This window comes from Nesoenas mayeri (assembly GCF_963082525.1).
Source record: "Nesoenas mayeri genome assembly, chromosome: 1".
Taxonomy (NCBI): domain Eukaryota; kingdom Metazoa; phylum Chordata; class Aves; order Columbiformes; family Columbidae; genus Nesoenas; species Nesoenas mayeri.
Window position 1 is genome coordinate 114,397,526 of NC_137541.1, and position 26,571 is coordinate 114,424,096.

Sequence of the window (26,571 nt, forward strand, 5' to 3'; positions counted from 1 at the left end):
ACACTCTTCATTGCCACTCTTTGGGTTGGACTTGGGTTCATCCTCTGATGAATAAATAGCACATAAGGCTACAAGTTTTCCAAAGCTTTTTTGCCAAAATTCTTAGTTTTCAATTAATCAAAAATAAGTGGGTTTATATGTATATTATTAGATTTGAAGCCTCAAGATTTCTTGCAGGGTATGAAGACTACTTTTCAAATGGCGATAACCAAGGAAACATCTGTAATGATTCTCCAGTAAAATAACGAATGATTTATTTGTTGGCAGAATAGTATGCAACAGTCACCATAAACTGCTCTAGGCTGAATGACTCTGGGAAAAAGAATGTGTTGCAAGTATTCGTGAGGAAAGGACTATAATTTAAGCTCTTCAATAATTGGAGTAATGATCTGGAAGAAATGGGATAAAATCCAATAATGACATGCACAGTATGCTACACTTAATTAAGAGTAATTCATTATACAAATACTACATGGAAAATTGAATAGATAGAAATTCTGCAGAAAAGAATCTCGAGATAACAGCAAATCTCATATTGTTGCAGAAAAAGCAAATACTTGGCTAGGATGCATAAAGAGTTGGATCTTAAAAGGGTAGACTGATCCTTTCACTTCTATTCAGTTCTAGTGAAGTGTCACCTTGTATAAGACCCAGAAATTGGTACAAAACTTCAAGAAAGGCATGAATTAACTAAGAGAGCACCAGAAAAAAAAACAAATCAACCAACAATCGCCACCACAGAAACACTGAAAGAATGGAATTGTTTTGCCAAGAGGGGGTGAGGAGATAACTGAAGCAGGACATAACAATTTGTATATATGTACAAAGTCACCAGAAAAACAAATATCTACTGCACACCTCTTTTTAGAAGAGGAAGGATGGACTTAAACTCTAGCAGAGGAAATTCTTGGTTAGGTTAGACAACAGAAAAATCTTTCAAATGGAAATGAGAAGTGAGTGGGAAATACTGGCAGATACTGTATAAAGTGGACCATGGAATTTCCTTTTTCAGATTTTTATGACAGTCTAGGCCAGTACCTGTTGAGTACACTACAAGTATAGTCAGTTTAGTCTTTGCACATCAGAATGAAACATTATTTCTGTTACCTTTCTCCCTTTCCTGCCTTCTCTGCTTAACTGTGGGGTTTTTCAAGCTTTGCTTTTATTAACTGATGCATCAGTATGCTTTATCTCACTGACTAGTTTATGCCTGCTTTGTGCTCCAAACCTCAGAAACGTACAATTTACTTTCCACTATCTGCTTTTATTACAGTTCCTCCAACATTTTGAAGTCACCCTTTATACCTCCCGTAACACATTATTGTATCTCTCACCCACTGTAGAAAAAGATATGTTTTAAGAGAATCATATTAAAGAGAAATATTGCCAAATTTTTTTTGTAATTAAGTATCTCTCTGAAGATAGATGGTAGTGTTTTTATTCAAAGAAACATCCCAGAAAACATGGCTAATTGGATCGTGAGCTCCCAGCAATCTCTGAAGCCATTCTCCCCTATGGTTATGAAGTCAAACATTTCACTTTTCCAAAATAAAACAATCCACTGTTAGCAGTGAAAATAAAATCTTTAAAGCTGTTGGCCTCTCTCCTGAAAACCAGGGAGAAATTATCTCAAATCTTATTTTAAATAGATGCACAAAGGTACCCTAAAGATCAGTCCTACAAGAAAAAACAAACAAACAAACAAGCAAAAAACCAACAGTATAAAATGGCTGGCAAGCCAAAATTCAAAATCTTTATCTTCTTTCTGGTAGAAGAACACTGTTTAGCCCTCCCCAAAAACCACTACACTTAAACAATTCTTCCACTACACACACCACATTACTTTTGTTCTGGAAAAAAACCTGACCATTAGAAATTATCATTAATCTTAAAAGAAAAATTTTGATAAGAAAGGAAAAAAGTTATTACACACAAGTATGATGTATTGTTATTACCTGGATCAGAAGATCATCCAGAAAAAACAAAATGGTCTTATACCAAGCATTAAAACTCTTAAAGGATCAGATTTGGTTTAATCTACTAAGTATAAGAGATATTTTATATGAAAAGAATAGCAATAAATCTTTAAAGACAGTACTGTGTTTCTTGTGAAGCTGTTTTCACAAGCAACTAAAAAAACTAAATTCTTGCTATCCATTGCAAAATCAACAGATATATGTATTTAAGGAGGCACAACAGATGTCTTCACAAATGATAAATCTTTCATATAGCTACAAGCAATTATTTCAAAATCTGAGTTACTAAAAAACAGAGGAAAAAATAAATATGGTTAGGCTAATATTCTATAAAACTTTCCAAATATACCTAATACATTCAGATAAAAATTTTGAAACTAATACCTTTAATGATCAAAGGTATGAGGTGGCTCTTTATAACAAAACAATAAATTAGACTACAGAACTACAAAGGAAAACTTACAGTTGAGTTGTCATATGACAGCAGTCTATATAAGTAAGCATGCACTGAGAATGTGAAACAGATCTTATTGTTAAATATCTCAGCAGAATACACAAATTTGTCAATAAAGTACCAAATTACAGTATTAAACAATAAGTTTGAAACAAAACATTTTACATACACTATAGATATTAAACGTATTTACTGCTTCAGAATGGTGTGTATGTATGTATAAAGTATGTATGTGTAAAGTATGTATGAAGTATTGCTATATGTTTTCACTGTTACTCATCTCTAAGCACCTTCTATTGGAGGAAGAATACTGATCCAGATAGATCTTTAAACTGCCACAGTATGTCCTTTCTAATGTAAATTACTGCAGTAATAATGGCATATAATATTATATAACAACTTCCTATTCTGAGATCTGAAAATCTCTGGAGGTGGAACTAATCTATAGTTATAATAACACCTATAGTCCTGTTTCAATAGCTTAAATCTGGTACTGAATAATACAAATATTTACAGAAGAAATATGTCACAGTAACCTTTGCTGTAAGTGTTGACATTAGAACCAGGACACGGTTTTAAATGATGGTACCGAAATATACAACACTGAGCACAATAAAGATGAGAGTACATATGCCTTTGAGTATCAAACAAACAAACAACACTATTGTTTTTCCTAAAATGTATTTAAGATTAACAGAATGATATTTTATCTACCCTCAGCACATACAGCATGTGAGACTACATTTATCTTAAAATGAAAAACAAGAAGTCTTTTATAAGAAACTTGTAGACATGTTACAGTTCCTACTTCAGGCAGAATACTATAATCATTGCTTGTTGAAACTGATAATTATTCTTCTAAGAACTCCTGAAATACCAGGGACAGATCTATTTAATACCACTGACAGTTTGTAATAATTCTAAGCAGAAAAGTTCAAGAAGGACCACATGGGGCAATGACAGAAAAACAGATACACTGGGGATATGTCTCATTTATTCCCATCTGTTGCAGAAGGTTTTTACCCTGAGGCAAGAACATTTACCTTTCTGTTCCTAATAAATTTTTCCAATCATCTTTTGCTATCTGTGCAGTTCTAGTTTATTTTGCTGATTTTTATCCCAAATAATATCTTAAACTGACAAATTTCTTAGATTTTTATGCATCACATAAGAATATTGCTACCTTACATCAGTCTCCATTTTGTTGCTTTTCAACAGAAAGTTTCCATTTGTAAAGGGAACTAGTTTTAAAATCACGAAGTGGTACTAGAAGCCTCTAGAATAAAACGTCACCTTTGATAGTATTTTTTTGTCATGGCATTTCACTTATAGACCACTTTGATTTAAAATGCAATAAGTCACAGCAATTCATTATAGCATACCTGGCTTTTATACTGGCTTCAGAATGAATACTATAATCCCTGCATCATCTCATTTAGTAAAAAAAGAAAGAAAGAAAAAGGAAAGCTAACCACTATTTTCAGTGAAATTCACAGTTTCATACTTAAAATGAATTAACAGAACCTTTTTAAATCTTCATGGTCTGAAATACATTTTCTCTTCACAAAATACCTCAAGTTGTATTACTAAATCCACAGCTATACCATACTCAATCTACATATTTATTATGCACTGTAGAAGTAGCATTAATTACACAAGTAATAAGAAAACTTATTTATTCCAATTAACATAAAAACACTGCAAAGTGCCTTGTTTAGCTGAAAGTGGAATAGCTGTGTAGGCATCTCAAAGTGTACTGTAAGTAAGGAAACAAAATTTCTGGGTAAATATTTACCCAGTTATTCTTACTTAGGTCATTTAGCTTTCTGAGGATCAGCATATATGTATATACACATATACATTTTTATATGCAAGAATTCATGTCTACACAGGTGTATATGTGTATGTATATATGTATACACACAAATATATACACAAATATAGGCGGTCATAAGAGTTAGGCTTTTTTTTTTTTTTTTTAAAGATCTTTTCAACAGTTTTCCAAATGTTAACATTTTGAATCTTTTCAGTATAGAGCTCTAAGGACTATCTTTATTCATACTTCTATTTCCCTGAAGCTGCATAATGCCAGCCAATATAAAACCATAAAATTGTACAAACCAAAATATTTTTATACTACCTCAAAGTCTTAAAAGGTAAGTTAAACATGGAGTTTTGCCTATTTCTCAACTTCATATGAACTTAAAACTTGGGAAGGTAATTCTTTTTCTCTTTTCTATCAAATAAAATCCTGATATGATCTCCTGGGTTTTTCAGCTATCAGGAATGAGATACAATGTAAATCTTAAACACAGAGTATTCAGGTTGACTAAGAAAGGTGAGCAGGACAGAAAATCCTACGTATTGGACTTCACATTTACATATTATACTTAATTCTTACGTCTTCTGTTTAAATCAGGAAATATAACACAGAAAAATGATTAAAAACTTTGCTAATTTACATTTCAGGAAATAATTTCCAAGACTTATCAATTAAGAGCAATGTTCTCCACAACATTTTCTTGGAAGGCAGAATTAATATACTTATGATGGCAGTTCATTAGGTACTCACTTCCCCTTCTTTAATTCAGCTTTTTCTCAAGTGTGCAAAAAGCAAGATTTGTTCATTGAGAGAAGTCTGTTTTGCAATGTTTTTAACTGAATGAAATCTTATATGAAATTACATAAGATTCTTCCTTTCTACCCTTCAAAGACAAAAAAATGCTTTAGTTCTTGTTTCTCCTCTGTCTCTAGAGAGCTATCAAATTGAGAAGCAAGAAATCATAAACTCCATAAATACTCTTTCTAAAAACTGGGGAGAGGAAAAAAAGAGATGTGAGAGGAAAGGGTAGAAAAAGAAAAATTTGTGAAAGCAAGGCAAAGACTGTGCTTTTTAATTCCTGTACTAGAAACAACCTTAATTAAAAGCTCTAGAGAATCAGTTTTAAAATAAAACAAAATTCTATCTAATTCTCATAGGGTTTTGTGAAGACATCATCTCATACTAAATCTCTCCTTCCTCAAAATTTTTACTGCAGATGCTATGCTAAACTGATTTCAAAATTAAAAAACAAACAAAAAAAAAAACCCTTACAATGAATAAAATGCATCAAAACCAAAACTTTCCTACTCAAGAGTAAGATTCTTGAGAGATGAATCTAAGCCAAACATTGTCAGACAAACCTACATGGGCACTGGATCAGCAATTCCCTTGCCTCTTAAGCAATTCTTATTACATTCAAATAATTCATGCTTCCTCTCTTACCATTACTACTGCCCATATAATGCCTTAAGTGGACACTGAATCTTATATTTAATGCATAATTAATGTGTCAGTAGAATAGGCAAAGTTGCATTTTGCAGCTTTAGTGCATTTCGTCTCAAGGTTCAAACCTGCTTTCCATTTTGTAGTCAATAAGAAACAGTGCAAGACTGCCCTCTGAAAACATATGCTAAGCTGCTTTTAAAACATTTACTTTTTAAAAGCAGTAGGGGCAGAAAATGTGGAGATAGTAAACTCCTTGTTAATGCTAATGAGATTTTAATTCTTGCAAGAGAAGCGTTCTGATTAAATAGTTATCTTCAACTTTAGAAGGAAGTAGTAAAGATGTATAGCTAAAAACTTTGCACTGCAGTAGCTTAGGCTTGGCTCACTGTCACATTTCACTTTAAGTAGCCTTGGTATCAGAGGAAAGACTGAGAAATGTGACCTGGATAGATCTTCATTTATTTCATATGAATGTATCACCCAACTGACGAGTTTGAGCTGAAAGCAGCTCCATGGTAAAGACATATTGCTGATCAGGGCTAATTCTTTCTGCAAGGCGGAGCGTTTGGATGATAACATGCAGGCACACAAACATCAGGCAGAAAGTGGTACTTTCTCTCTGATCTATATTGTAGCAAGAATGAAAGAACTAATCCCTCTCTTAAAATTAGTGACATTAAGTTAACAATAACAACAAAAACTCATACAAAATTGAGCATATTTTGGACTTTCAGTTGGGTTGTATGAACACTTGCTATACTTTGACTAACTTTTTTCCTTATGATACCTTTAACAGTTCCTCTGGAAAAGGGAAAAAAAAAATAACCTGTTTAAATGCTTCATTTAAGGCTAACATGATTAAAAATGTCACAATAACTAAGTATAAATTTGACTATTAACTTTAACATCATAAACTTTAAAGGACCAATGCTATATAAGAATATTAAATCTACTGAGACATAGAAATTCTTCTCCAGTGTGTCATGCTAAAAAACAAATCCAATCTAATGACACCTGAGGTACATTATTAGTGACCAACCTCCAGCTGGACTTTGTGCCAGGGACCGTGACGCTTTAATCCTGGCAGTTTATCCTAATTTCAGTCCGCATCACTGTCCTCTTTATTTAGCCTGTACTTCATTAGTTTGTTTATAAGTGTGTTATGGGAGGCTGCTGAAGGCCTTGCCAAAGTTGAAATAAACAACAGCCACTGAACTCCACATGCCCACTGAGTTTGTCATGTCATTGTGGAAGGGAATCTGGTTGGCCAAGCATGATTTCCCCTTTGTAAACTCACGCTGACTACTCCCAAAGAATTTATCCTTCATATTTTTGGAAATGGTCTCCATGATTATTCACTCCATCGCCATCCCAAGAAAAAAGATGAGGCTTACTGGCCTATAGCTCCTTGAGTCCTCCTTCTTCCAAATAGGAATGACATTTGCTTCCCTCTAGACTTCCTCCCCGTTGCCCTGGCGTTTCCAAGATTACTGAGTGTGGCTTCACAATGACATTAGCCAGCTCCTTCAATACTTCTTGGTGAATCCCATCGGTCTCATGGACTTTCATTTGTCAAATTTGTTTAAGTGCTCCCTAATCTGATCCTCCCCCACGAAGGATAAGTCTTCTTTGCTCCAGACTTTTCCATTCATCTTGAGGAGCTAGGATTGTTCAGTGCCAGTCTTACCAGTAAAAATCAAGACAGAAGCATTGAGTACCTCAGTCTTTTCTGTGTCCTTTGTCATCAGAATCTCTGCCCCATTTAACAAAAAGGACAGCACAGTAGTAGAAATCAATTCATTTCGAGGCAGTAAAAGCAAAAATATAAGAGGAAAGTGAAGGTTAAAATAGAGGATTCGAAGAGATCTTGAGGCAGATATCTGAGGAGCAGAACAGTATAAGACCACACAGTTAAGAACTTTTATAATGCAGAGGTATAAGACTATCAATTTCATAATTTGATGAAATTTTGTCTTTTTTTTTAATTACTGCAACTTTAGCAATGCTCATTTATGTAATTTTGGAGAGAAATGGAAATAGAAGGAAAATGGCATGATCACGTACATACACCAAGCTACTTCTTTTGTCCTCTAGCAAACAGAATACAGAACTCGTGAAGCAGAAAAGCTATATACAAGTTGATATAGCAAGGCAGCATCTGTAACTTCTGACAAACAGAAAGCATATATAACCTCTGCCCTCTCACTCATTCCAATCTTGCACTTCCCTGAAAGCAGAAAAGTGTAATTAAGCAATTGTGAGAGAGAACTATACTGCAAATAAATATTACCCTGGCAGTAACCACAACATTCATTTTCACCTGTGACTCAGAGCCAAATCTGCAACAAGGTCTGCACAAATGAATACATTAACCTAGTGAGTTGTCTGTCCTGTTAGCATGGTTTAGTGGAAGAATATAATGAAAGAAATATTTCACCTTTTTTACAATCTTTCCACACAGTTTTCCGATTCTTCTCATAATGTTTATTCATCCAGGTGAGGATGGTTCGTTCATATGAAGAGTATATATTACTGGATAAAGGTTCTGATTTTATTCTTGGCATGTTCTGCATGCTTTCCAAGCTGAATGGATCACTGGTTTTATGTGAAGAAACATGTGCAAGAACAAACACCTGAAATTAGAAAAAGTGTTTTTAAGCATGAAATGTAAAAAGAACAATTTCAAGTTGAATGATAAAAACAATCACTTCAAAGTCAAAAGGTTTTCAAATTTAGAAAATATTTGAGAGATCACACATTAGCATAAACATATAATGCACAAGAGAAAAGATTTGCTGAGGTCAACTGGAAGTTGGCAAATGTCCCAGTTTTCAAGAACAGTAGGAAGGAAAACCCTGGTAACTATAGGCCTGCAGTCTCACTTCAGTGTCTAATAAAATTGCAGAGGTTATTCTGGGAGTTACTGAAAAAAACATTTGAGAGACAATGTAGTCATTGTTCAGAGACAGCATGGGTTCATGAGGCAAAAGAGGTCTGGATAGACTAGAGAGGTGAGCAATCAACTGTATCAAATTGAACGAAAGTAAATGCCGGATTCTGCACATGAGGTGAGGTAATCCTACTTAAACAAAGAAGCTGGTGGATGAGATGCTGGAGAACAGCACCTTGGAAAGAGATCCGTGGGTTCGGGTCAATGGCAAGTTGAACATGAGCCAACAGTGTGCCCCGGCAGCCAAAAGGACCAGCTGTGTCCTGGGGTGCATCAAGCACAGCATAGCTAGCCAAGTGAGAAAGGTCTCACTCTGTACTGCACTGGTGCAGCCCTACCTCAAGCACTGTGTGCAGTGTTGGGTGCCTCAGTAGAAGAAGGACATCAAACTCAGAGTGTGTCCAGAGGAGGGCAACTAAGATGGTGAAAGGTCAGACTTATGAGGGGGACCCGAGGTCATTTGGCTTGTTCAGCTTGGAGAAGGCTGAAGGGTGACTTCATCACAGTTTACAACTTCCTCAAGGTGGACAACAGAGAGGGAGGTGCTGATCTCCTTTTTCTGGTGACTAGCAATAGGACACAAGGAAAGGGAATGAAGCTGCTTCAGGGCAAGTTCAGATTGTTTTTCATGAACTGCTACAGTATAGGTGCTTTCCACAGAGTGCAGTCCTTAGGGAACCAACTGCTCCAAGTGTGGACCTCCCATGGAGTCACAAGTCCTGCCAGAAAACTTGCTCCAACGTGGGCTCCTCTTTCCATGGGGTCACAGCATTCACCTGCTCCAGCATGGGGTCCTCCACTGTGGACCTCCATGGGCTGCAGGGGCACAGCTGGCCTCACCATGCTCTTCACTACAGGCTGCAGGGGAATCTCTGCTCTGATACCTGGAGAACCTCCTCACCCTTCCTTTTCACTGACCTTGCTGTGTCCATGGCTGTCCCTCTCACACCTTCACACTCCTCTCTTCTGGCTTGCTGTTGCACAGCAGTTTTTTTCCCCTTAAATATGTTATCCCAGAGGTACTACCACCTGGGTGAGCTGATGGGCTCACCCTTGGCCAGAGGTGGGTCCATCTTGGACCCAGCTGGCATTGACTCTGTGGGACATGACGGCAGCTCCTGACATCTTCTCACAGAAGACACCCCTGTAGTCCCTTGTTACCAAGACCTTGTCATGTGAATGCAATACAATACCTGAATGAATCATGTCATTTCAAGTTACCTTTAGAGTTTCATCTCATCAGGAAAAAAACTTCAAAAACAAAACAACACACATGCATACTATTAATTTGGGTGGTTTTTTTTTTCTCTGTGCTAATCTTTCATGCAGCTATGAATAATTTCGCAAACTGAAAAAAAGAGCAGTGTGACTTGCTTTCTGGCCACTATGATTACATTCTTCCACATCCATGTTGTCATGTGTCCTTTCATGAGTCTCAGCCTACACGTCCATCTTATTTGTTACCCTCTCGGTGTTTTTCCTTCTTTAACATGATTTTTGCCATTCATTATTACGCTTTTTCAGTAAATAACCACATAATCACAGAATAGTTGAGGCTAGAAGGTGCCTCTGGGGATTATCTAGTTCACACCTCCTGCTCAAAGCAGAATCAGCTACTGTAGGTTGAAAGTATCATGTTCAGTTGGGTACTGAATATCTCCAAGGATGGAAACTCCACACATCATCTGGGCAACCTGTTCCAGTGTGTGACCATCCTCACACTAAAAAAGTTTCTTATGTTTAAATGGATTTCCTGTATTTCAGTTTGTGCCTACTGCCTGTCACCATGTCACTGGGTGCTACAGAGGAGTCTGGCACTGTCTTCTTCACACCATCCCATCAGGTATTTACACACATTAATAAGATGTCTCTTGAACCTTCCCTTCCCCTGGATGAACAGTCTCAGCTCTCCCAGTCTCTCCCTGTATGACAGATGATCCAGTCTCTTAAATCATCTTTGGGACCCGTCACTGGAATCACACTCTAGTGTGTCCATGTCTTTCTTGTACTGGGAAGCCCAGATAATAATTATATTTTTCATTTATTTTCCATCCATTTGCATAAAAATAAATAATGACTTCTTTTTAGGCATACAAGCATTATTGATCACTGATGAGCATATCAGATTTACTTTGGAAAACATTATTTAGATATCAAAAATATTTATGTAACATCAGTTAAAATAAATAACATTTGAGAAGTCCATAGTGACCAAGTTCATTATATCTTAAAAGAATAGGTATTATAAAAATGCTTGCCTAATTTAACATTCCATTCTATTATAAGATAATAAAAGCCATAGCTGTGTATATGTCTAGTCAACTAAGTATTTACAGTGAAAAGTGTTTCTAACCAGAGTAACAAAACAAAACAAAACAGAAGCATGGAAGAGTTTTCTTTATTCATAAGAAAATATTTCTGTAATGTTTAATCCTACAAAATGTAGACAGTTCTAACATAGCTTTTCCTAACTGAAACACACTAACACACTGCTAAATTTTCAGAACTAAGTAAATTAAAATATTCTCACTCTTTTTTTTTTTCTTTTAGTTAAAGAGAAATAAAACTCTTAAAACTAGTTCGTTTTAAATATCTGTTTGGAAAAAAAAAACAAAAACAAACAAAAAAAAAACAAAAAACAAAAACAAACACACAACACTTCAACACTTGAATATACCACAGATCTTAATCAAAAGAGTATTTTGCCATCAATTCTTCAGAATTTCAGTACAAAATGTATCCACAATTTACCTTGTATACTTGCAGTAGCACGTCTGTCCAAGCTCGTTTGCTCATTTTCTCAAAGACACCGTCCTCCAGAACAAAGAGATGATAGTCACTAAATATGTCTGGGCTTTTCACACCTCCATTTTTCAACTCAGCCGCGTGACCCTTTAAATAAAAGAATGGGATTTAGTTTTGATATTCATTTCAGCAGTTTGGATAGTAAACTCACAAGAGTATAATAATGAATCAACACCATAAATGACTGATAATATCCACTATAGTGCAATAGCAATCAGCATTAGAACTATTTACAGTTCACTGCTATCTCAGGAACAAGAAGCACAATACAGAATTGACAGGAGTCGAAAGCAACAATCAAGACAGAGGGAAAATACATGGATATTATTTGTAAAAAACTGTACAATTAATTCAACTTTGAGAAAACATATCTGCTGGAAATTAATCACAGGTATCAGCAGTATTGGAAGGAACAAAAGAGAAAAAACAGGGGAGGAGGGTGTAAGTGTTGGTATCAGTTTACATTTCTGCTCAATCTGATGCATGTGCTTAGATTTCCGCAATCCAAGAGAGTCAGCACAGTAGGAATACTCATGGTCCACAGAGGACTTCCATTAGTCTTCAAAGGACTGACAATAAGCATGTGATTTTTGTTTATATATATATATATATGTGTGTGTGTATGTGTATGTGTGTGTGTGTATACACATATATATATAGATACACACACACATATATATATATACAAAAAACCCCAAACCTACCTTCAGTTCAGTTTGCACTTTAATCCATTTCTTGTAATCGTCAGGTTCAAGCAGAAATTCAGGCATTACATGAGGAAGAAATGCTCCTTGGCTTCTGAAATCATAAAGCAGGAAAAGATAACAGGTAAGCAAGATAATTCTTTTTAAGAGCAGTCCTACTTTTAAAACTTGCTCAACCTATGTGCAAGCTCTTCTGAGTTCTATCAGAGTTCACTTTGGACTAATAATCCAGTTACACTAATTGCTTTAGACAGCTTCTGTTTATGGAGTTCATGTTCAATTCCTATGCTTACAACTAAATACTAAAAGCACATACATCTCTGGACAGGCTGGCTTTTTTAGGAGAATTGCTCCTCCATAAAGGATTTATTATAGCACAAAGCATCAAACCACATAATACCCACTTCCATGTGAAAGCCAAAGAACTGGTGTTACATAACATTATTGGCATTAAAACTTGATGATGCTTTTATCTGCCTGCAGGTCTGATATTGGAACTCTTATGGGTGTAAGCAAAGATATTTCAAAACTCTGTTAATTGTTAAACTGACCTGCTATCTGCTCTCAGGTGACTAATAAATGCAATAGGAAAAATAATTGCAGTAACTAAAAGCAACTTCATTAGACTGAACACCAAAAAAACCTTATCTTCCAAGTGAAGAAACACTATTCTTTATCAAAAAATGACACAGTTTAAACAAATGTTGGAAAGAGGGATAAATAATGAAGAATTCCTATTTTCTTCAGTGGAGAAGAAAAGTTTCCTGACTTACAGGTCAGAAGTTTATCTTAGCATATCTAGATTTATATTGTTCTCCATGATTTAGCCATGAACATGGCTAAAGTGAATAATAATCAAATTAGCTTTTCTTGTTATATAACCAGTCTGTCATTCAAATGAAGTGATCATACTTTTCTCATATACAGTCCAAATTCAATTTACTCTGTACATAAAAAGTCATCCATCACAGTTTGAAATTAGGATCCAAAAACTTATCTTCCCACAGAATTATAACTTGCTGACAATAGCACATTTTTGTCTCTATATTATGCATAGTAATATTATCTAGCCAGAAATTCGAAATTTCATGTCTCATACAATTACCTAGTATGTTTTTTTAAGACACAAATATTTTAATCAAGGACCCAAAATGACATCAAGTTAGTAGTCTGGTTCTAAGAATCACCATGTCTTCAATTCCCATTTTCCACTAAAGTCATACACTCTGTCCCATGAAACCCCTTTAAAACTGCATTTCTTCCCAAATGATAAAACAAGGAAGCTTTTAAAAACTTATCGTTTCAGGTGTCCTATCTTTATTTCAATGTTTTTACTTGGTAGACGTACAGGAAGAGGTGTAATGTACAATTTTCATGCTCAGAAAACTTACATTACTATGATGGAACGTAATCTTGTTAAGATGGGTTCTGTATAACAATGTTTTCATAATTGGCTGCATTTTATTATTGAGAAACACTATCTTTAAAAAAGTCCTTCCTCATTAAGGTCAATATTTAAAATTATTCCAGTTCTCCAAGATTAATATTTTGGCACTGCTAAGATATTTTTCTTCAAGACATACAGCTTGCAACAAAGTAGCTACTTGTATTGTAAATACCCAAATTTTCCTTTACTGTGGTGGAAATGTACCAAGAAAAACTTCTGAGGAAGGAAAATAAAAGCAATACTTGAATGTTGCTTGAAACAGCAAACAACATCCACCTGCTTTAGCAAGTGGAAAAAATGAAAGATTACTTTTTTTAACCATGCTAACCAGAAAGTAGTGTTTGGGGGAAGAAAGCTGAGAATTGTATGTTTCTGTTCTCAGAGTGTTTTCCTGAGCTTCAAAAGGAGGGAATTTCACTTTCCACAAATCACAATGAACATGCAGGGATAGCAGATGACACTAGCCTTTGAGATTTGATACAAAATACAATGGGACATATCCATCAATTCCTTTATTTAGTATCAGAATGGATATTGAAGTTATGAAAACAACAGGAATCTGTAAGCATTGTTCTTGGTTACTGAAGAAAGGCAAAGATATTTTTTCTGCCACTGCCGTGATGGCTCCTTCTTATCAACTGCCGCTATGTTATCTGTGGTGCACAGAAGAATGCTATTCTCACTCTTCTTAATAAAACCGACGTGGATAGAAGTTGCAAATAAAGGTCTAGTGTTGTTGGAGCAATGTGCATTGGCTTCATTATGAGTTCAGATACAGCTATATCACTTTTATTCTCAAATGAAAAGCTAATATTTAGAATAGTATGTAAATTACAGTTTTTAAATGGCTTTACAGCCTCTTGAACACTAGGTAAGTGTGCTAAAAAGAAGCAGAAATGCTGTGTTTCAGGGCTTCTGATGATCTCTAAGGATCTCATGACATTAGACTTTCTCTGAAGTTAATTTTCTTCTCTGTTTCACAGCAGCAACGGCCAAGAAGGATGAAGAAGAATTTATAAACCTTTTTTGATTTGCACTGTCTTTGACAGCTGATCCATATTATGTGACAAGATAAGATTATCAATGAGGTTAGCTAATAGCTAAATTTATTCAGCAGCAGTAGTGCTTCCATTTCTTGGCATTTTATTAATATAAAAGACAAATAGATTACAAAGTAAGTCTATAAATTTTTTGCTAAAGCCAGTAATTACAGGACAAAGAGCATCAGTGAAGTAGTAAGATCATTAATGACAAACCTGGTCTGACTATCCACTAAGTCTGTTTCAGTAACGAGGTTGAAAGTCATCTTTTGTAATTAAGGGAGCAGAGTTCCTGTGAAATTCCTGTGTTGGATATAACCTTACCAGAGAACACCTCAACTAGTGTAAACTGCAGAGGACAAACTTAGTAAAAATTAGTTAAAGTTTATAATACATAAATCTTAGAGCACAAAAGATACAACAGAAAGGAAACCCTAAACCTGCTGTATAATGTTGAGTTGGAATTATGTTTAAACTGTGCTAATAAAAAAGTGTAACAGATGCATGTACATTATCATACATGTACTTACTTAAGGAAAGCAAGCAATGAAGAATGCTGATAGTGGAGCTGTAACATTCGTTCCACTGGATCAAGAGGCAATGACTGGTTTGCTGTAACCCCTGGCACCAGCTGTCCACTCAGATGCAATAACATGTCATAAACAGTCTTAGTATTTTTGCCAAGGTCTTGTTTAAAAACCTTTTCTTGTGAAGAGGTCTTCTGGACTTTACACACATCACTGAGAGAGAAAAAGCAAATATTATTCTTTTAAATGCACAGAGTGAGCTAACATTGTATATCTATCATGGTGAGAAATTTAATAAACCATGAAGTAAAAACAGCAGTAAAAAGGTTGAAAAATGTAGGACTTTTTCCTTTTCACAGAACTTTTCATGGAATATTTAATATGTGAAATATTTCATAAAGAAATTTGTGTTTGTCACTGCTTTCTGCCAAACACAACTTTCATTTCTATCATGTTTATAAATGCCGATGCATTTGTGTCCCAGGAGATTGGCTTCTTCATTATTTATAGCAAGCTAGATAAGACCAACTAAGTGATGTCACTAAGACTTATATATTTCCAGGGCGTGTGCAAGACAATTATGAAATTTGCTTTCCCATCTGTTACTTGATCTTCAGACTACGTGGGGAGAAAAAACACAAACTGTTAAAACATTTATCCCACTAAAGATGAGACAATTGCTGTAACTGTATTCATTCTGGGAGGAGAATCAATTTCAGTTAAGAGGGTGACATACAGTTTGAACTGCATATTTAACATACACTGCATTACAATATATCAGAGCATCATAGTTGTAAATATATTTTAGAAAGTGAGAAGTAACACCTGAATGACTTTTTCAAAAAACAGCATGTAGATATTACAATTTTAATATACAACTGTGCATTAGAGCATTTACATTCCCTAAATCATTTTCCAGTCTCTTTAGTATATATGTTAACATTTTATTAGGCAGACATAAGTTAGCTATAAGCAGATATGAATTACCGTCTGAGTGAATATGGTATTGAAATAGGATTTTGTCCTTTAGACCAACCAAAGAGAGTAAACCAATTCTTAACAGCAGTTAGGGTTTTCTGAAAAAAGTTGTACTCCTCTTCATCTTCATCAGGAAAAAATGATAATTCAGATTTATTTTCTCTCTCATCACTTTGACTGTCACCTTCACTCTCTTCACTTATCGTTTCATAACTCTCACTTTCAGAAGTAGTGTCTGATTCTGAATGACACAAAAAAATCCAGAAAGATTCCTTATTTCCTTATTTTTGTCTAATGCAAAACCAATATTTTTTAATATGCAATTGTTTTCAGAAAACAATAAACTTTCAGACAATGAATGATTGACTTATTTCAGGAATAAACAATTTAACTGACATGTACACATCTTAGGAAAAGAACAGAATATATTCTTGAAATCTAACTTGCTTCAGGAAAAAAAATATTACCAAATCAGAAAAAAGAAATTCAGGCATGACTTACAAAACCACAGACAGGAATCTTAAAGAAACAGTCCCCGTAGGTACAGCTTTACCAGCTAGCCAGTGCTAAGTTCCTCATCCCAATCACGTTGCATGGCTCAGTAACTGACTTGTGTTCAAACAGTTTGTCAGGTATTGTACAACTAAGCCTACATCCCAATCTGTAAGTATTTGGACTCTTCTAACTTCTGTTAGGATTTCTCTCTCCTAAATTCTGACCTGGTCAAAATTTAGATAGTATATTTTAACAACTACTATTTGTTAACACCAACAACAATATTATTGCATAAAGGATAACTAAGAAAACAAAGAACACTTTTCTCCTTAGCACAAATAACTTAGATGATCACATCCTTGAAGGTGTATTTTAATACCACTATTGAAGTTTTGATATTTCATTAAATGATGAAAAATAAAACAAACTAATACCTTAGACAGTGAATGGGAAAAAAAAAAAAAAAAATCTCATTAGGATTTAAGAAGAAAAAACAACACAATATGGAGAAAATACACTCATCCTTTTTAAGATCATCACCCAAAGAGATCTGAGTTTGTGCAGTTCTGCCAGCTGACAAGATTATTTTCCCCATCTCATCACTGTCACCTTTGCCAGCGGTTATTACCTTTTGAGATCTGAAATTGAGTTGCTCTTTGAACTCTTCTTACATCATTCCATTAAAATGAATCATGTTGGTAAAGAGCAACTATTTAATCTGTTTAACTACCTCTATTTGTCTTGGCAATGCCTTGGAGAACAATCACTCAAACAACAGCAGATCTATAAGAGTGAAATCCTAACAGTGATCAAACAGCAGCAGTAACTTCAGCTGCTTTAACTTCCTAGTTAGAAAACTAGCAGATGACAGAGATGACCACAGCCTCAGATACTAGTCACCTAACAACATTACAGAAGATCTATTACTCTTAGTTCATATGGAATCTTAACTGAGCCCCACTGACAGCAGTTGATTTTATACAGTACCTCATAAATGCCATACAAATATTGAAGTCTAACCTGGGCATACAACTAGACCTTTGCAAAATATAGCATATTTACAGAGTGTATGTGATTGGTTAGTTCATAACTACATAAACAATGCCCTTCTTAGCAAATAATTGCTTAGGTTCAGTCATTTATTTTTCTGCTGGCTTCTCCATGGACATTTTTTTTTTTTTTAATAATAATATACTTTTATTTATTTCCCTTCCACTTGATTGGCTAAAAGGAAGGAGTTTTGTCAGCTTCTATACTCTAGGTCAGGTTTCCTATGGTATCACAGGAGAGGATAGTCTTCCCAATATTCATTGATTATATATGCAGAGGCAGACAAAACTTACAAATGGAAACATATCTCTCTAAAGCAGTAAGCTGAAAAACAGTTTTAAGAGCTCAAAGAGCTTAAATTTAACAGCTGCATTATACCTGATTCAGAATCTTCATAGGTTGAGTCAGTGGTTGCACCAAAGGAACTTGAGGAAGAACTATGTGAAAGTGATTGGGGAGTATAGCATGGATGTAGAACTATTTCTCCACAACTGTAGTGTTTACTGTCTATAAAACAAGATTACAAGATGCAGTTGAGAAAACATATTTTATTGCCTGTTCGCTAATAGGTTACAAATGGATATCTGCTTCTCTATTTTTGTATTTTGTGCCTCACTTAATCAAGTAACAGTTCTCATTTTACTCGTTATGAAAATCTCACTTTGGTCATTTAGACCAGGGACAAAAGGAAATTGCCTGCATATTTTTTCGATTAACTGTATGTTTTAAAGGATGGGTCTTCACACTTGCAGAAAAGCGCCCATCAAAACAGCATTAACTCAAGAATACTAAGTCATGAACCAAATGTTCTTAAGGAATTTTTATCACAGCTCTGTAGTGAGTCTCAGCACACAATTACCAAGCTCTTTCAGACTCAGCAACACATATTTTACAAACCAAGCTCAAAAGTATGCTTTGTCAATCCATCAGTTCTGTCAGAATGTATGTTCTGACATTCTCATGTTGGCCTATGATAGGATTAGAGGATCCTCTGCTATCTATCTCTGTTGTAAGTCTCCAGAACAAGAGTAGATGGGAAATCTAGTGGAGTTTCTAGAGAAGTAAACATACCAGCAAGAAAAGAAAGAGGTCTGTATTATTATCTTTAATTTTTTATTGCTGGCACTGTTATTCATGTCGTTTGGAGCAAATAAAACAAGAGCATGATGCCAGATATGTGGAATCAAAGCCTTCTTGAATAGCTTTCAAAGCCACTGTGTTGTATCGATATGGTTTGGTCACATTAAACAGCATTCCACACCAAAACAGTCCATAAAAAACCCACATAAATTGTCATGGAATTTAGCAGTAATGACTTGCTTCAAAATTGATACAAACTGGTACTGTGAACAAAATAATAATCAATCAATACAGGACAAATATCCCATTACTAATGGGAGATCGCTTCTAAAAATCATCACTCTGTGTATGTCTTAATCCTCAATAAAAAAAACCTACAAAGCAACTTCAAAAGTTAAGCTTGCAAAAATGATCTATTGGTCACAAAAAAAAAAAAAAAAAAAAAATCACACATTTACAAGAGATATTTTTTCCCCTTTCCTGTCTTGATTTTATTGTGTTATTTTCCATTAATGATATGGAACCTGTATCTTTATTCTAAATGGGAAAAAATAATTTAAAAAAATCATCACCCGTCTTCTTGCTAATCTCTTTTTCAACTTCACAAATACCAGCTCTCTTCTCTTAGATAGTCCGATAAACACACTTAAGTTAATGCAGACTTATCTTATAAGACTGTGAATTCTAAATCTATTTCAGACAAAAGGAATGACTAGCTTACCTGAAAAACTTGTCTATTTCATCAAAATATATCATATCCCAACAACTACAAAAAAAATATTTGAACCTGCTTTGAGCAGGAGTTTGGACTAGATGACTTGCAGAGATCCCTTCCAACTTGAGTTATACAATGATCCGAGCCTCTTCCCATAAGCACAGGTGCACATGAAGAGATTATAGGTCTTTGAGGCGGGAAGAAAACCAAAGGGCGTGGGTGAGGAAGGGCAGGATGCTGGTAAAGATGTGGCTGGGGAGGGTGGGCACAGGCAGAGATGTAGAGACAGAGAGGGAGGCAGAGAGACACGTTGCAGTTAGAAATATTTCTAGTCTCTGATGGCAGGCTTTTATTAGGCCTTAAAATATGACTCTGCTCTCCAGCCTTCAAGGTCAGTAATTGAAAAACCTGAAAACTATTCCCAACAGGCAAATAATGATCACATTTGATTATAACACTGTGTGGCTTTCCTCTCTTTAGCTTTCTTCAAAACATATGCAACAGTTGTCCTAGATGTTATTGATGATCACTACCAATATAATTTATGTTCCTTTACTGTCTATTGTTTTGTCTGTTTACTCATATTTTAAAAGTTTCACAAAGTGTTCTGTAAAATTTAGGTTTGTCCAATATTTTTCAATAAACATTACCTAATCATTTATATAAGTTTTCCTCGTTTTCAACAAGAAAACAAAAGCTATTAAACCTTTATTAAAATTTCATTGCAGTATCCCATTGTAATTAATGAGAAAAATACTATCTTGAACATCCCTGTTATCACACTGAAAATACTGATAATATTGCAGGATATAATATAATTTTAAGAGGTAGAATGTGAACTGCTTACAGTTTCTTAAGGTAATCTGTTGATCAGAGCGGTGAAATGCCAAATATGGGTATGAAGTGAGAAGGCAATTCTCTGTTGTTGCAGCAACTTGAATGGAGAACCTGTTCAAAACAAAACACAAAAGTGATAGTTTTCGATTTAGCATAGTAATCAAGGTATTTCAGCACAGGAATAAAAGACAGAATAAAAGTGTCTGGATAATTTCTTTCGTCTTCTATTCTAGCTCAGTAGGGGAGTGCACAGATGGGATTGCATCTGCTGAAATGATGAAGCTTAGTATAGTATTTCCACTTCATAGTTTTACTATGAGAATGAATGTATCATTAATTTGGAAGTCTAAGAGTTAGCAGAGATTTTGTGAAATAAATAAACTCTGTCTCTCTGAAAAGAAAAAACAATTAAAATTACAATTGACATTATGAGTGTCCTAAAGGAGATTGCTAACTTCCTAAATATATACTATATTTTTTGACAGGGGAAGTATTTTTGAAAAGCAACATTTATTTTGATCTAACATTTATTCTTTAAGACTTTACAGAAATCTCAAAATACATATTTAGAAATAAATATTCAATTTAAAAAACAATGAGATATTGACTGCAGTCGCTAGAATATAATATAGATGTACATGCTCCAGTGTTCACTAGCATGTCTGTACTGTCTGTAGGAGCAATATCAATTTGTAGTAGTCCACCTTTTCACCTTTTTTTCATACTTCACCTCAATCTCTCAGCATATAGTCAACAAGCAAATTATTGCCATGAATGGATCCCTGTTAGACACCTGTGTACATGTTCTTAGCTCATTGCAACCAACAGGTTGCTGAGCTTAGTTCTTTGTCATTATACACCTGGGTTTTTTTACTCCACATTAACTTATTAACCCACATCAATATTAATTAACTAGCATTAATATTAATTAACTAGCATTAATGTTAATTAACCATTTTGACTAAGCTGTCAAAAATACAAAGAAAAATGTATTTTAATAATTCAAACAGCATGCTGATATCCATCTTGCTTTAGTATACTGAGAATTATGCATATTGAAAATACACCTTGCACAGAATAAACTATTTTCTTTTTTCTTTAAATTAAAAATTGAAGGATAAATTAATATTTAATGTAAATTTAGATTAATATTAAAAGATGTCACAAGACCTTTCAGATTAATTTATCCTATGACATAAATTAGCTTCTACTGCTTTATTATAGAATAACAATCAAGGAAAAAATAAATGTTTTAAAAGTACTGGAAAGTATCTTTTCTTTCATGTTTCCTATTTCCTTTTCCAAACACAACATTCTTAGATACCACTTTTAGGGTAGCTCTATTGAATAGAGAAAGGCTCCAACAAAACCTATAGCCATCTTTCTTGTTTGGAAATATTCACATTTCAATTCAAATTTCATAGCTAACAGATATTTAAATCAATAATCTAGCTTTCCAATGTTTTGGTTTGTTCTTAGGACATGTCAATTCTGTGGGAACTTGGCTGGGAACAGGGTAAATGCTTTGGCCAGTTTCACCTTGTAGCACAGTATTTCTTTCAGCTAACTTCATGCTTTCTGCTTTTATTCACCAAAAATCTCAGCAGTAGGACATGAGCAGGTCAGATGGCTATGAGAGGTATATATGTATCTATCTACATGTGCAAAATGTACATTTTTACACGCCCAAGCCAGATGTCAGAGCATAATATTTTTCTACCTTTACTAAGCCTTTTAAAGACACACAGGATCAATAACTACAACACAAAAGCATTTGTCAGCTTCCAGCTTGTGACTTTACTGTGCTAAATGACAATTCTCAATACTCTGCAGGCACACGTTAGGTTAACTTCAGACAACAGAACTGGGGGCAGGGATGGAAGAAAGCTGGATGAAAGTTAATAAAAGACATAGTTCTCGAGCTATATGAAAGTAACTCAGATGTCTGTATTATTGGACTCAGTGAACTTTTTGATTTCTGTCTGAGGCAACCATCTCAGCCATCTTGAGATGTGCTAGAGAACTACTGCAGTATATCTTAACCCAGTTACCCAAATTCAGTGAGTGATACTGCTCAAAACAAAGATATTACTGCACAGTCTAAAATACAAACAACAGGCATTGCTACAGAACACCTGTGTACAAATGAATGCCTCAGACCTCACAATGCTGCTTGTAATGGAAGCTCCTCCCTGTTCCGTGCTGCTTACAATCCAACAAAAACATGTCTCTGTGGCTGCTGCAACATTATAGTAAGGGAAACAAATACACTCAGCCATTAACAAACTCAATGCAAACATATTATTAACTAATTCAGAAGCCTCAGAATGGTCATAAGATGAAAAAAGGGACATGGGCAATGATGCACCTGTGCTGGCTGAGCATGAGCTGTGAAGAAACACCAGGAAACGGCAAATGCCCTGCACAGGGGACCAAGATCCTCATTTGCCAACCTGACCCTTCATCTCTGGATGTTTGATGCTGGCCTGGGGCTTTCATCCAGGTTGCTGTTAAGAAATGGATGAAGCTTGTCCAACCCTTGGCCATGCTACAATTCTGCATGGGCACCAGTGAAGTTGATGGGGAGACCTGGAACATATCAGGCACAACAGCACAGCTTTTTGGGCAATGATCAAGGGAATGGGGCACAGGTGGCCTTCTCTTCAAACATGTCAGTGAGGAAAAAGAGCTCGAAGATGAGCGATTGTATCCTGCAAGTCACCAACTGATTCTGTAGCTAATTTGACAGCAAGGATTTAGCTCCTATGGCCACAGGTTGCAGTGACCATGAGAGGTTGAGGTTCAGGATTCTGAAAGGAGAAAACAAGGCAAAAAGCCATATCACAGCCCTGGAATTCAGAATAGCAGACTTCAGCTGGCAAAGAGCCACAGGGATCAAAGAGGGACCAAGGAACCTGCCATATGGAGGGAATGTGAGAGTTGTGAGTGTTCAGCCTGGAGAAGAGACAGGTTAAGGGGATCTTATCTAGAGGTATAAATATCCGATGGGAGGGAGTAAAGACGGTAGAGCCAAAATCCTCTCAATGATGCTCAGTGAGAGCAAAAAAGGCCATGGGTACAAACTGAAATACAGGAAATTCTGTCTAGTCATAAGAAAAAAAAAATACCATGACAGTGGCTGAACACCGGAAGAATCTGCCCAGAGAGGGCTGTGAAGTCTCCATCTTTGGAGATATTCGAAAAACAAATGAACAGTGTTGATTCTGCTTTCAGGAGGAGATCTGAACAGGGGACTAGAAGATCTCTGGAGGCTCTTCCCAACCATAGCCATTCTGTGATAATCAATATCAAGTCACTTATTGGCCACCTGTTGACTCATCATCATTAAGTATTTTAATATGACATTTTCCCAAAAGTGGGATTTGAAAGGAAACTTCAAGAAGAATGAGTCAGTAGCTCAAACCTCACCCACATTTCAAAGGATGACACTCCATTCATAAGGAAGTATGACAGAAAAAAAACAAAGGTGCTAGGAGCTAAATATTTATCATACAAATTTCAGGCACTGACATATGGGGCACCAGACAAAAGCACACATATTTCCATATGAATATAGCAAATAGATTACAATGACATGTATTCTGTATGTGCTTAAAATTGTCTTCTAGCACTGATCTTTATTTATAACACCATTCATTAAGTGAGGTTACAAAGCCATAAGTCTTGTGCAACATATTTGTTCTGTATTTCCAGCAGAGCTTAAATAAATAATATAAAAGTCTGTGATATTCTATTAGAATGAAAAAGTACCTGTATTGTTAGCAAACATGGAGTTACTAAATTTGTTAAATTATTCAGTGTATTTAGTTTTATAATGCTTAATAAAGCAAGTAAAAAAGAATTTTATACATGAACCATCATTGCCGCTGGTATGTCAGTGTTTATTCTCTAATGCATGTTTCCAAAAACACAGAACAGGAGAATGGCCATTAAATATATTGTGTTTACCAATATTCGAAATCTGCTGATCACTAAAAACTAAAGCTCCAACTGTGATGACAAGAAAGTACCATATAAAACCAATTTGTTCACTTAAATTAACTCTAATTTTTTTCATTTGTTTGTTTTAATGTTTGTGGAAAGCCAAAGGAACCTGAATCAAAACATACTTATCCCTTTTATTTTCTCTATAGTATTTCAGACATTTTCTAAGCAGAAACAAGTTATTTGTTTTATATCAGTGTACCCCAAATGCTCTACAAATACAGGCATAGTTAAATAATCCTTCTTCAACAGTACTCATTAACAGATGCAGAATATCACTAACAATTTCTAAAGAGAAATAATGCAAAGCCATTAGGAACTAATTGATGAATTTCTGTAGCAACATTGCTTAGGTAAATTTAAAACAATATTTAAGGGAAGTTCACACTGCTAGTTTAGGACACAAAACAAACTTGACATGAGAGTGAGGCATTTTACAGATCTTTAAGAATAAGGAATAACCTAGAGGCAGGGAACTAGAAGTTTTAATTTAAAAATAAATAAAGTCCTGCCCTCTTCCCTCCTCCCAAAAATGCTTGAACAGATCCAGAGATGACAGAACTGGAAGGGAGAAGAAAAGATGATCCATGCAAGCTCTGCCATTTTCATTCACAAATGAGCAGTTCCCTGACATTGAGGAGCCCTTATTCTTTGCAGCAGGAGCTCAGGCTTCCACAGCAATTGAAATAATGAATAGTGACACATGTGATTTCACACGATACACAAGACTTATCCTTGGGAAAGCAGCCATGTTTTTTCTAGTAGCAGCAATGATGTCGGTTCTTAATTCCTGAATTAAGGCAGGAACCATCAAAATGGTAGAAAGCCACAGCACAGAAAAGAACAGGAGTGGTTAATGGCTTTGGACCATCCTGGTTTTCAAAAGCACTCCACCTATCTAAAACACCAATATATTATTAGGTCAGAAGAATGCAGCAAAGAAGCATGCAGCAAAGAAGCATGCAGCAAAGAAGCATGCAGCAAAGAAGCATGCAGCAAAGAAGCATGCAAATATGAAGAACTCCAATACTTTCTAGATCCCTGCTGTCTCCAAATTCTCTAAGGCACGCCAGCAGAATACATGCATTTGACATTTCCCAGCAGTGTCCATTAAAGACCTGAATGGCTTAGGCACATTTCCCAACAGCAAAAGGCAACGGACTCTTTCCATCAGCAAGATGCTGAGATCTCATGGACAAGAAAAACAACTGTAACTGATTCATAACTGAGTACCTTATAGAGATTGTATCTCAGTTGCATCATGTTATTAGAGGCTGAGATCCCTGACATCCTCTACCTGAAGTTCCAGCTGTGAACAACACAAGTAACATCAGAAATTGCATGAGTTTCCCCAGCTTGCCAATGGGAGAGGGAAGGAAAATTAAGAACTATAGAAGCTGAGAGGCAAGAGCTTCAGTACATTTGTGTCATCAATGATCACAGTGATGTATCTACCCACTACATGTGGGGGTAGGGGAGGGGGGATATATTTTGCTGTCCAGAGTACCATTTCCTTTGATTGTATGACACAACATGTATCTGTTGTTTACTATTTATTTTTTAGAAATAAGAAGTTAAATGTCATTTCAATCAGGATAGCAGAAAGCTTTCTTTCCTCCTAAATTATTTATCTGATCAGCAAATTAAAAGATATAACAACTAGAGGACAAATATACAAATGTGTCATGTTTGCAGAGGCCTTTTTTTTTTTATAATTTAGTTTTTCCAGTTGAAGGAAATAAGTGTCATAGCTAAATATTTCTTCTCTTTCATTAAATACTTGCTCAACACATTCTTCGATTTTATATTATCTTTTACTTCTGTATTTGTATCAGCCCTGTGTGAGGAAATGTCATTCATTCTGCTCTGGAGTCAAAGGAGGAAAAAGGGAGAACAGAGACTAAAAATAAGATCAGAAATTAACTGCAAATTCTCATTTAAGGCAGCCATTAAATAAATATTAATGTACTTTCTTATGATCAATTTAATGGAATCTGTGCACACAGTAAATTACTTGTATAAATGATCACCATATCTCTCTTCAGTTTTCTTTTACAGCTCTATATAGCTTAGTTTTGCTGTAAAACATGATTACCTATCATCTTTCAAATACTTTTTGTAAAACAGCCAAATTCAACAATATCTATCCTCTATTCAATGTTCAGCCTGATGTAAAGAAAAAAAAAGAGATAGATTTAATATGTACTACACAAATCAATTGTACTGAAGTTTTAGACCTG

The 26,571-nt window shown here is 35.2% G+C and overlaps 1 protein-coding gene across 1 annotated transcript in view; it reads right to left on the reverse strand.

Moving 5' to 3' along the window:
- The window catches only part of CFAP47 (cilia and flagella associated protein 47), a gene marked incomplete at both ends in the record, with an annotated part of 301,064 nt that overhangs the window by 217,645 nt on the left and 56,848 nt on the right, over positions 1–26,571 (reverse strand). Inside the window, 7 exons of the mRNA XM_080353150.1 lie at positions 8,136–8,331; positions 11,400–11,540; positions 12,158–12,251; positions 15,175–15,384; positions 16,159–16,390; positions 18,073–18,201; positions 20,337–20,437. Of these exons, the coding sequence (XP_080209276.1) occupies positions 8,136–8,331; positions 11,400–11,540; positions 12,158–12,251; positions 15,175–15,384; positions 16,159–16,390; positions 18,073–18,201; positions 20,337–20,437 (1,103 nt within the window). The remainder of the gene's footprint in view (positions 1–8,135; positions 8,332–11,399; positions 11,541–12,157; positions 12,252–15,174; positions 15,385–16,158; positions 16,391–18,072; positions 18,202–20,336; positions 20,438–26,571) is intronic.